The sequence below is a fragment of the Stegodyphus dumicola genome, chromosome 3 (genome assembly GCF_044657685.1).
Source record: "Stegodyphus dumicola isolate Sdum_Otavi_A_Nest chromosome 3, ASM4465768v1".
Taxonomy (NCBI): domain Eukaryota; kingdom Metazoa; phylum Arthropoda; class Arachnida; order Araneae; family Eresidae; genus Stegodyphus; species Stegodyphus dumicola.
The window spans coordinates 16,416,217-16,429,680 of record NC_140770.1 but is presented as its reverse complement, the minus strand read 5'-3'; the positions used below and the strand labels follow the sequence as shown (position 1 = coordinate 16,429,680).

General features: G+C 31.8%; 1 protein-coding gene across 4 annotated transcripts in view; it reads right to left on the bottom strand.

Annotated features, from left to right (window-relative positions):
* The window catches only part of gig (TSC complex subunit tuberin), a 148,213-nt gene that overhangs the window by 47,457 nt on the left and 87,292 nt on the right, over positions 1-13,464 (bottom strand). For all 4 annotated transcript variants that reach the window (XM_085812599.1, XM_085812601.1, XM_085812600.1 and 1 more), the window contains 5 exons: positions 10,944-11,037; positions 10,759-10,861; positions 10,434-10,534; positions 6,498-6,614; positions 1,885-2,054 (listed from right to left, as the gene is read on the bottom strand). In XM_085812599.1, coding sequence (XP_085668725.1) covers positions 1,885-2,054; positions 6,498-6,614; positions 10,434-10,534; positions 10,759-10,861; positions 10,944-11,037 — 585 coding nt within the window. The remainder of the gene's footprint in view (positions 1-1,884; positions 2,055-6,497; positions 6,615-10,433; positions 10,535-10,758; positions 10,862-10,943; positions 11,038-13,464) is intronic.

Here is a 13,464-nt window from a genome sequence, read left to right as displayed (position 1 = left end):
GTGTATATATGTATGAAATAATTTGGAATATTGACAGATATTGCTATGATTTCATACATATGTAGATACACACACACTTACATAAAAAATCATATAAATTAAAATTCAAACTTAAATTTGCATTAGCCCCTTAACTCTTCATTTTAATTTTAGTATTTTTCCTTTGTGTTCTAAAAATAAAAACTGCTTATACTAAACCTCTCTGGACCATGTCAGTTGCACATTAATTCACAGGACTTTTGCGTAATGTTGGTGATGTTTTGTGAAAAGAAACTCAACCAGCCAATAATAATTTTAAGTTATTTATTAGCTAGTCAAATGATAATGACATCAAAACTAATTTCTTCTCAATTAAGAGTTTGTCTCGAACACATTGCAGTTGCTTTCTGCTCCTTGGCTTAACTACATTGTTTTTTGCTTTCAAAATGAAAAAAAAAAAGTCTTAAAGTAGGACTACATATCGTACGCAATTTATTTGTATCGACTTACTGAAATGTTTGTCAACTTGGGAGAGGATTTAAATCTGGCTTCACTGGCAAATTATTCATTCTGCTTTTACAAAGTATAGTACAAAGTCCATAATCCGGACTTGTCAGGACTTTGGCGATTCCTGGTTAGGGTTTTTTCAGGATTATAGATTATCAATTTAAATATGGTAAGATGGCATGCAGAAATTATACAATTAAAAATACGAAACCGTAATTTATGAAATAAAGAGCAATTATGATCTAAAGGGTATCAAAATTTACACACACACACACAAAAAAGCTTAATATTTATTTGTTTACTTTAGTAAACATTTCTATCAATGTAAGTTATTTAAGTTGCTTCATTTTTTATGCTAATACTTTCTCTTTAACTCTATAAACAGACATAAGTTCTTGTCCTGTAATTGTTCCACTGTTCAAGTCCTGTAATTGCTGTGTCGACAATATCGACTAACTTGTAAAACGAAATTTTTTCATTTTCAATAACGTTCTCTGTTACTTTCTTCACTATTGGAAGCGAGCATGGGTAAACGCTTTACTGGCTTTACGCGCACACGTAGCGGATGCACGCTTAAAACGTGCATGCATAAGTTTGTGGCTTTGAGATTCGGATTACAGATCATTCCAGATAATGGAGGTCCAGATTAGAGACTTTGTACTGTATCAAGTATGTATGACTTCAGGCATTTTTATAATACTCCTCAATATAAGGGCCATCCATGAAATTTTAAAATTATTACAGCTATATATTATACCACTTTCTCGCCATTCGAAAATTAGAGACAAGGGCTGCTCCAGTTTCTCGTGATGAGCCCCAAACTCCGAAGAGGAAAATCACGAGACAGAAGGCAAGGAAAAATATTTCAACTCAGAGAAGGGGAGATGGAAAAGAGGATAGATTACTGGAGCTCCAGGATCGTGACATCTGTCTCACCAAGAAGATGATTCCCTGAAGGGCTTGGGTACCTCAGGATTGCTACACAAGTACTCACAAAAGCGAGCCCCTGAAGGGCTAGATCATGACAGAGCACATGTTAAAGAATGCTATAAAAGCATTGTTCCATGATAAAAAAGTTTAAATATATATATATATATATATATATATATGCAATGTCAATGCTAAATGCTAAAATACATTCTAGAGGTAATTTCTGCTAAATTAGGATATATTTTCTATTAATTTTGTTATTATCATTGTATATGAAGGTATGTATATAAATTATGAAAAATATCACTTTGTCGCAATTAATTTGCACACACAGTATATATGCCAATGTTTAAATATAAAGGATAATAATCTGACTGTTTATTATAATTATGGTTCAAAATAAAATATTATGAAGTGAAAATTAATTACTACAACAACTAAATTTTAAAGAAAAAGGAATTTTCTTACCAGATTCTATACTTTTACATTTGTCATGACAAGATGAATAGCACTGTTCACAAAGACCATGCTTAAAAGACTTTGTACCACAACCACTAGTGGTGATGGTTATGATTTTATTTCCAACTAGCCAACTGCTTTTCTGGCCTTTTTCTAATAAAAATTCTGAAACTGGAGACCTTTAAAAATAGAAAAAGAAAAAATGACAAAAGTTGTTGTTGTAACTTGTTGTTTGAAAATAAAACAAATAATTTCAAATCAAACCTTATACTTCTGTCTCCCACCTCAACATAAAGTTTCATATACAATTAGGAGGCAGTGAACTTTAAATTCATACATTTTATGCAAAAGATCTATCAAAGTTCAAGGTTATTGACATAGTGACCTCTTTTTCCAGGAGAAAAATATTCTTTTCAATTTTACAACCTCCTTTTTTTAAAGTTATTTCAAATAACTAATTAAAAAAATCCACATTAAAATCATCAATTTAAGAATAAAACATTAGAAAATGCTAACTTACACTCTATGTGTAATCAAGTCTTTTATTTATTAATTGCACTTTAGTTATCAAGTTTGCTAAAATAAAGAAAAAATCTACAAGAATTCCAAGTTTACTAAGATAATTAGAAAACTCAAAAGAATATCAGTATTATTCACAAAATCGTACGAATCCAGAATTGTACGATATTAATATGACTGTGAGAGTAAAAAGTTTAAAGAAATTTTCTAATCAACTATAAAATATTAATTACTACAAGTCATTAAAAGGATGAGATTTTAGAAGTTAAATAATTGATAATCACTTTAATCTGTCTTATTATGATGTTATATAATAACTAACCTCTAAGCAATGCGAAACCTCAAAACATTTTATTCATTTAAAGATTACTACAAAATTTTAAGTTACCAGTAAAGATTTTACATGTCTCATTATAACTCTGTACAAAAATTAGCCCCTATTAAGAAAAATGAAATACTGTAACTTTCTTTCAGAAACATTAGATAATTTAGGCAGTATCAGTCAAACGTTTTTGGATAATATAAATATTGTTTTTTCTGGACTGATAAGCAAAGGTTAACAGGTTTTGTAAAATGTCATAGTTGTCTTCTTTTGTAGAAATTAAAGTTGAGGTGTGCATTAATGATAAAATGGCATATGTTTTATATTTTGCAGTCTTATTTCAAAATCAAAAACGGCCAACACACAAAGAGACATTAAAATGTATTTCAAATGAATAAAATATGGATACTTGCTCTTCATTAGCTGATAATACTGATAAATATTACTTATGCTCAACAATTCTTTTTCTAAATTTAAAGACATGCAATTTAAGGATGGAAATCTGCACGTATACAGCATAATATATCCAGATGCCTTTTCCTGAAATTTATAAATCATTGGCAACATATCAAAAGTTTGTTGTCTTCTCACTTACATGCATTTGTTATATTATTTTTACATGTTTTACATTGTTTTAAAAGATATGCAAATTCACTGATATGGATATATGAGAATTGTTATGTATAAGTCACAATGCTGTTCCCATCCAATTTCGATTTAAAAAATGTGTTATATAAAGTTTAATTAATTACAGGCTAATAATCTGCATGAGTTCTTTTATTCCTGTAATTTTTTGTTCCCTCTTTAAATTGTTTTTGACAAAACTGCAGTACATATTCCAAACTGGGAAACAAATTATGAAATTTCATTACTTTTCTCACAAGTCTAACTCCCCCTCCCCAGCACTAAAATTACTACTTTAGTTATCAAAAAAATTGTTTTATACATTTATATATAAGAATTCTACATATTTCATCAGGATATGTACCATATTCCACCCCCTTTTTTTAATTTTATTGTCTGGAAATTGACAAAACAATTTAATTTCTGAAGGATGGGGTTACAGTAAAAATATAACAAATGAAAAGTAGTCATGGATAAACTAGAGGTGACTATAACAATATTATTTCTTTAAGAGAAACCTACATTCTAATAAGAATATATTGTAATACTAACATTAGACATACCGCTGTGTCATTATCAATGATTTGACATGTAACTAGGACACTAGTGACTGCAATGACAATTGATAGGTGACTCAATAAATGGGGGTTGGGGGTCACAATGGCCACAGCAACGACTTCTCCTCATGCACCACTACACTCCATCAGGCACATTTGCAATGGCGTCGTGTGCATTCGACCTGGGTTCTCACAGACTGGAGTACATTTGCTTCCAGTAATGAGTCCTGCTTCGAACTAAGTCCCAATGATCAGTGAAAATGTTTCTGCAGATGCCCAGAACAACAGCAGGATACTTACCTACTGTCATCGGCAACATAACCTCATAAACAGGAGTTGTGGTAAAGGGTACCATTTCATTTAATAGCTGGACCCCTCTGGTTGTTAACTGTGGCACCTAAGCATTGCAATATGCCAATGAGATTCTATGCTCTGCATTGCTGCCCTTTCCTTCAAGGATCCCTAGGATTATATTTCATTAGGATACTGACCAGCCACACAACACACTTGTCTTCATGCTTTTCCAACACCTCCCTGGCTGGCATGATTGCCAGATCTCTTCCCAACAGATCGGATTTAAACACTGATGAACACGTGTCTCTGATCACCCTTGGGTTATGCTGATCTAACTTGCTGACTGGAATGTGTATAAGCAATCTTGCAGAAGGACATGCAAATTCTATAAGTTGAACCCCAGCTTGTGTCAGAGCCAAAGGTAGGCCAAAGTATTATTTTTTTTGGGGGGGAGGGGACTCTTCTAGCTGTATTTCCTGAATAAAACATTCAATTCCTATGATGCTGTTAGGATTGCATTTTCAATACAAAATACATTATATTTACAGATTTTCATACCATTTGGATAACTCCCTCTTCATATGCTGCTTTTTATGTTACAGAGTGTATCTTTATTTCTATTTTCCTGCAACTTGAATCTTGACCATTTTTACTGTTGTCTCTGTAACTTCTTAGGCCTCAAACCATTCATAAATAATCAGAGATGTTAAATATGCAGCTGACTCAGTGAAATCATAGACTGAATGTCAGTTCATGTTTGCTTTGCTGTGATTGTCAGTTCCTGTATTAGCCTGGAATAAAATTCCACAGTTAGAAGGGAAAGCTTCAGCATAACCTACTGTGGGTAGTTTAGGAGGATTTGTCTTTGATGGTAAGATGAAAACAATGCCTATGTGGATAAATTCATTCTAAAATTTAGGGCAGCTCATTCTTTGAACACACTGAGGAAGGAGAAAATTATGCAAACATTTTTTTAATTTTCAGAACCTGGTATTAAAATATTAAGGAGAAAAGATGCAAGGAAATAGTGTGTATGTATATATATATATAGGATGTCTATCAAAGGAGTCCCTGATTTAAAAATTAAAAATCTTGAAAACAAAGATCAATAGAAGAATACAGCAAGTGGTATATTTATTGTGAAAGCTCTAAGACCGTTATACAGAATTTCTAAATAATGGTTATAAAATCCGCAAACAGTTAATGGCAGACACTGGTGCATGGTAACCTTTAGATTTTGAATGGAAACATGTTATTTTCTGCATGGTGAAAAGTTTCAAATCAGCCACTGCTGAAATTCATTGGGCAGGCTTCCTTGGATGCTGCTGAATAATTACAGAAACAGTTGCGACATTTTCAGGAGTAACTACAGTTTGCCTGCGACCAAAACTCTCTACCAGATCATCGGCCATGCTGCCTGTCCATTAGACATTGAACGAAGAGCTTGTGAATAGTTTTCAGATCAGGTCCTTGAGAACATTCAGTTGTGTTTGAATACTATGCCTTGTTGCCATAGGACTGTGATCTAACTCTGGTATTTCAGTACACACTGTTCAGTGGAATTCATAATTTCATCTTGTTTCTTGCATATGTTAACCTCCTTTCATATTTCAAGGGTGGAACTGATTGATCTTACATCTTTTGGTGCACTATTTATACACGCTATATATTGTGATTACAGAGCCATTTGTTTATAGCTTTTGTAACTATGATTTGAAAACTTCAGTAATACAATCTTGTAACTTTTAAAATAAATATACCACTTGTATTCCATTATCGATCTTTGTTTTTCAGATTTTTAATTTTAAAATCAGAGACTCCTTTGTATAATGATTTAAAGGGGGGAAGTCATTTTTAAGAATGCAAAATGAAAGACATGAAACAATGGACAATACTGCTTAGCTTTCCAAAATATAATAAATAACAACATTACACTTAATTGTGGAAATTATCTTACAATTTTCCACTAGTGAGGACTTAAAAAATTCAAATAAGCTCCATTATGTTACTAAAAAGTTATTTTTACTACAGCCACCCAGACAGTATAATGGTTAGGGAAGCCTATTGTGATACCAAAGGGCCCAGGTTCGAATACTGGAGAAGGCATGGATGTAAAGTAGTCTGTCCCTTCATAGGAGGAAATGGTGGCCACCTATTAGGTGCATCTATAATAAAATGACCACCAATTCCGGACTCTGTAATGGCAAAAGCCTAAAAATTCTAGTGTCCACCATAGAAAAAAAATCATTATTATGATATATAATTAAAATTAAATAACAAAAACTCATTAAAAATTGCTTTCTTACCTCTTTGGAACATTGGATGACATGCCAAATGTAAATCGAGCCATTAAATCAAGACCTGTTTCCATAAGTTCAGTGTGTAGGGCAATTATGGCACTGCTTGACATTTCTTGTTTTTCTCTGTTAAGTAAAAAAAAAAAAAAAAAGTTTTATTATTGATATTATAAATTAAATGAATATTTATTTCACTTATATACAATAGACTCCCAATCAATCAGGGGAGATTAACCATGGAACCATCTGAAAAAGTTTATATTTCTTTCCTGATGAATAACGGGAACATTACACAAAAATTACTATAACAAACTAACAGTGTAAAACAAAGTTGTTTAAAGAAAAACAAAATGAATGTATGGAATAACAGCAATCAAAAGAGATGCTTTAATACTTAGTTTTTATTCACAACTGTTTATAATCTGGAATATACAAACATTGTTTAAAACGTTGAATGCCACGCGTATTTCTTAGGCAATCCTGTTCTGCCCATGTGCATCGCTTGAAAGTGGTTGTATTGTAGGGCCAGTGAATCTTATTGCAGTAGAAGATAGTTTACGTTTGGAACGTGATTCCTATAGGCATTCATTCAACATGTTACGCACCAAGACTGTTTTGTTTTCTTTATCGTTTAGCCAAATAGATAAAATTTTATCAAAATGGATTTGTGGCCGGTGTTCCCTTTACGATAAACCAGTTCATTGCAGTTCTTAGCCTCATGCAGACAGAAATTTTCTTTAGCTCTGAGCATCAAAATGTCTGCCCAAGATTGTGAAAGCAATAGCAACAGTGAAATTATTCTTGCTAGAAAATGGCCCAGAGTGGATGTATTTTTATCATCTTCCGACAAGGAGGAGGAGATTGTTGGAGAATGGCATGAACCAAGAATGGCGGCCTAAACGGAAAGTCTAGTGTCAGCCACAGATGGCTGACGTACCACTCAACATGTTAATAATCTGTTAAAAGTAAACTATCCACTGTAAAAATAAATGTAAAGCTACTAATCTTCTGTTTTGACTTAAAGGGGGGAAGCCATTTTTAAGAATGCAAAATGAAAGACATGAAACAATGGACAATACTGCTTAGCTTTCCAAAATATAATAAATAACAACATTACACTTAATTGTGGAAATTATCTTTCAATTTTCCACTAGTGAGGACTTAAAAAATTCAAATAATCTCCATTATGTTACTAAAAAGTTATTTTTACTACAGCCACCCAGACAGTATAATGGTTAGAGGAGCCTATTGTGATACCAATAGGCATAAAGGGCCCAGGTTCGAATACTGGACAGGGCATGGATGTAAAGTAGTCTGTCCCTTCATAGGAGGAAATGGTGGCCACTATGAAGTTCACAAAACACTTTCCATAATTGAAATACTATTCTTGTAAGTAACAGTAGGTTTCACAGTAACTGGCTTCCTAACTCCTGGTTTGCTATTTATGCCGCATTTTATTCCATTCCTTCAGCTTTTTATAAAAACCATGTTACTTATGCATATTAATTTTGCCTTTAATTACTTCATGGTCAAGTTTTTTTATGCACGTGCATGTGTGTGATTATTTCTAGCAACTTAGCTCTACGTGGTATCTGTCTGAAAATCTTTACAATAGTAAGAGGGGCAAGTGAAAAATTGCTATATAGCAGGAGAGTATATTATGTGTAATGGGCACTGGGACGCCTTAATCAACAAGGAGGCTCCCCTGACCAGAGGCCTTTCATTGCACTTCAAGGAGTTGCTTTAGTATTAAAAAAAAAAAAAAAAAAAAAAAAAAAAAGAGCCATGCAATTTATCTGTGCACTTGATTCAGCTGCAGAAATAATAATAATAAAACTATGAAAACATCAGGGTACAAGGACTTGAATAAAGCCACATTGGAATGATTTAGTCACAAAAGAGCACAAGGAAACCCTACAAATGAAATTACTTATTCAGAAAATAAATTTTGGGGAGGGCGGGAGACAACTAGATTTTGAAGTTAAGTTCAGAGCGCTGTCAAGAAGGCTTACTCGGTTCAAAAATGGCAAGGCATTCGAGAGCTTGAAATTTGAAATGTGTGATGAATGGCAATCAAGGTACAGCAGAGGATTTTTGTAGCAAGTTTATGAAGTTAATTGTGGCCGAAAGATTGTTTTCACAGCAAATATTCAATGCAGACGAATCTGGTCAATGCAAATACCTGCCAGCAAAAATTTCACCATGTGTGTGTGTGTGAGGCACTTTTGATCACGACTGTTAAACCACACCAACAATTATGATTATCTATGATCTATGAGAGTGCTCTGATATCCAGGAAGTCATTAACCAAAGCTGGCCATCATTCTAAAAGTGGAAATCTGAAGGTCTCTTACAGGGGAAAAGGCAACCAATCTATCTGTTTATTATTTCAATCAGAATAAGGGGTGTATAAAAACACTTTCCAGCAAGAGTTTGAAAAAAAAGTTTCAGATGAAAAGGTTTGTTGAAGTTACAAGAACTTCCTGAAAAGAAATATTAGTTTTAGACAAGTACACCATTCCACTCAAATAAGTTACCAAGATAAAAAAAAAAAAAAAAAAAAAAAATTCATAAAATACTTTCCCTTAACGTGACAGCCCTAATACAACCTATAGACTACCATTTAACAATTTTATGTAAATCCAATGAAATAGTCTAAAATTTTATAAAATTTTCAGTCATAGATACATTCTATGATAGTGCTGCCACATAACAAAATGTTAGGCCATCAACTCTTATGAAATCTTGGAAGTAAAGTCTGCTGAATGAAAAAATAAAAGGTTTTTCAGAGTGCAATAACAGATACACAGAAATTATCGGCAGCAGATCACGTGGAGATTGCAAGCGGTATGCCTAATGATGAAAATTAGGCAAAGGAAACATTTCAGAATAACTAGAGTATAATCATAAATAAACCAATTCGAAACTCTAACTCAAAACAAATTGGGACCTGCATAAAAGGGAAAGAAGAATAAAGTAATATTGAAGAAAAATATGGTGAAGGAAATAAGGAACAATCAGCCAACAACAAACTGATGCATGGCGTACATTTCACCCAGTAAACGGCTTTCACGATTACTTGGAAGGGCAAGATAACAGTCTTCTGAGTGATATGATGACACTTCACAACAAGATAAGATCATAAATCTCTGCCAATTTAAAAAAAAAAAAAGAAAAGAAAGAAAGAAAGAAAGAAACCCTGACTTTTTATGCGAGTTTAAACTAATGACATTTTTCAAGTATCTTCGAAATATTATTATGTAATGCTTTTTGTAAGTTAATTTCTTCATTTCTGCTAATGTTTACTTTTCCCTTATCTATCATGTGTTTCCTTTATGCTTTACATATTGATTTAATTTATGTAATTATTTATAATTCAGTCATTTAATTTATGTAATTAAACAAACTTAGTAATTAAATAAACCAGATTATAGTGTTTGAAAATGCAGATAAATTCTTAATAGTATTCCTCTATTAATTCTAATGTTGGTTATTTCTCTTGCCTGTCTTGTTAACAGTCTTTTTTTTTTTTAATGCATAATAGTTTTTAATGATAAGGAAGGGTAGGGATAGATTCATTTTCTTATTTCAATGAGAACATTCTCGAGACTAGTGTTGACACCCAAAAGGGGAATGCACATGGGGAATCAGTAATATGAAAGAATAACTGGTGGCATTTGTCTTCAGAGTTCATATGAAGGCAAAAACAGGCTGCAGAGCATAACAACCTGTTTAATGCTAATTCGTATGACAATTGAATTGCCAAATAATACCTGCCAGGTATTTAAAAAAAAAAAAAAAAATACCACTCCACGGTGTATTGGCAGGCACCAAATAACTAAAGATATATTTTAGATTCTTATACCGCACATACATGCATGTATTAACTATTCTGCCATCATATACATAATGAAGCTATAAAAGTTATAAATCTGTAAAACTTACGAAGATTTATCTTCACTATTTCGAGCCAATTCATCATTTCGACTAGAAGAAGTAGGACGACTACTGTCATCCCGAGGCACATTCAAATTACTTCGTAAACCCTGAAAGGTAATAAGAAATTCATTCCCAAATGAATATCTCATGTAAAGTCACATGTTATTATAAAAATTAAATGCTGGAAATTCTCACTTGAAGTTTTTAAAATATGAAAGAGCTTAAAACTGAATTTAAATCAATCTCACTACAAATGATTTAACATAAATCTTTCAGATCAGGAAAATATATAAGAACATATTAATTTCAATAAAAGTGTAGTTATTGATACCTTTGTGATGAATTTTGCAAAATCCCTGCGAAATGGTATACGACATTTCAGAAACCACATAGCAATGACATGATGTGCCAAAGCAACTGTATATTGACTAAACCTAGTAAAAACAAAGATCATGAAATTTAGATAACGATTAAGGACAGCAGTAAAACAGAAAAATAACAAGAAACATTTTGTACTTAAATGGATTGGTATAAGGAAGTGCAATAGCAAATATGCTCATATACTGATCTTCAACAAAGCTGACATACAGATGAGGTAATCGTATTAAATCTAAAAAGAAAAAAAATATTCACATTACTAATATTTTTCAAAAATTTACACAGACCCATTAAAATTGCAAATTATAAATGTTAGTACATTCTACTGTGTAAGTCTTCCTCACTATTAATCAATTACAGCAAAGGCTATTATTCATATTATACAAAACCATTAAAATGTACATATAACTACCATATACCATATCTGACAGTATTTAAACTCAAGTGGAATTATCAGTGTTTATATCCACCTGGATACTAAAGATCAAGCGTCTTTCACACTATCCATTATAATTATATATACAGTAATGTGAGCCTGTATTGTGAAATAGTAATGGGAGACACTGTGAACAATTACTGCTATACAAGTAATTTATTTAAGGCAGTAACTAATTTAATGTTCTAGTAGGCAGTTACTAATTTAATATTCTAGTAGGCAGTAATTAATTTAATATTAATGATTTCCTAATCTATGTCAAAGAGAACAGCAGCATTCATTTGGTAAATGAACCAAACAGCCTTTTCATTGGTCCTCCAGTTGAAAAAAAAAAATTGTTGAATTGGAAAATTTAACTCCACGCTCACTCAACTGAAGTTTTTCTAATCTGTGTCATGCATAATAATGCCTGCAAAGTCCAAGACAAATAGAATTAATCAAAAGGTAAAGGGAAGTAGATTTGTTACTCCTCAAATTGACAATATGTCTCAGAAAGAATATATGATTCTCAAAGATAATGTTAATTTTTTTGTGTACAAAAAAATCTCAAGAAATTGAAATCAAAATATGAACTAAGAAAAACTTAAATCCATTTTAATAATTAAATTTATTGGAATTTGTTCTGTTTTGTCCATTTTATTGCAGATGTTATGAAATAATCAGATCTCAAAGACGCAGATGGTAGCTGCTGGATTATAATACAACCTTGGATGTTTGCTAATTAAAAGATGCTTTCAGAGAGGACTTTCTATAGAAAACTGGCTTATTATGAGTAAAAACATATTATTATTGTAAATTTTCATATATATTATTTACATATTTATTGTCTTTAAAGAATTTTTATATTTGTCTTTAATTATTCATTTAATATACTATTCGATTTTATTTCGTTTATTGTGTATTTTACTTTGAATTAACGGTCATTTTCTCTGTTTGTATATTCTTAGCCAACGTACCATGTTGTGTATTATTTAATTTTGAATTGACTAATGTTGGAATTGTGAGGCTAGCTTAAGTGAAACCAGAGATATGAGCAAAAACCCTTTTACCAAGTCTTGGCGATATTTGGCAATTTCTCGACAATTTGGAACCTTTTTTTACGACACTTTGGAACTCCCCAGAAGCCATATTTTTGAATCCCTAGGTATGATTTTTTTTTTAAATTCTAGAAGTATTTATCCTCTTCCTTGAGGAAGGCTACAAATGTGAGAGTGCATAGTCAGTTCAGAGATTAATGCCTTATGAACAGTTTTGGTCATCTGCAATATTCCTCACATATTAAGGAGAACTTTGATGCATTTCTATTTAGTCCTATTTCATTTATAGCTGTTTATTTTACTTTTGAGAGATGCTATTCTTTGCAATAAATCCTGAAATCTTCATATTCATCTGGCATAATTATTTATGAAGATCTCTATAAACTCACAGCATGGAATAATTGCAGCTTACAATTTTTCAGAGGTCTCATTTTACACATTGCAATGGCCATCAAGCAGACCATAATTAGATTCCCGTAGTTTATTTTTCCTGCATTAAACTAAGTAAAGGGTAATAGATGCTTTACGAGTAATATGAAATTTTTTACTATTAGTAAATATTTGAAAATTCTCAAAAAGACTTATCAAATACGTATGCACAAACAATTAAATAAAGTGTGCATATTACTTTAGCTATTTTGAAGCAATTTTGCGGGATATAATACGCTTTCCAGAAAGTATGAGTTTTAAACTATACAGGGAAAATGTATGGATCTCTGTTGAGCCAAGGCTATGAATGTACACTGCACAAAAAAAAAGGGGGGTGGGACACATCTCCAGTTCTACTGAGCCAAATGATGAAATTCAACTTGCCTTTTTCTCGTATTGAGAGCGCGACTTAAAATATGTATTAGATTTATATATTGGATTGTTCTAATATAGGTATTTTCACACAAAATTCTTTAAAGTTTTCACACAAAATTCTTGAAATTTTTTTTCTGAAACGACATGCCAATTTTTTTCCCATATTTTCTACAACTCAAATTATGCCAAACTGCCAGGTGTTGTAAAAATTGCACGAGTAGTTTTTCAAAAATTAGCTCTCAAAATTTTAGCTCCTCAATGTTAATTGAATTTGGTACATATTCATTAATATATCTTTTTTTATTAAACTTATTTGATTCTTCCTTTCACATTTTGAAATTCAGGTTCATTCCAAATAAAATTCAACCATTTTTTATGATTT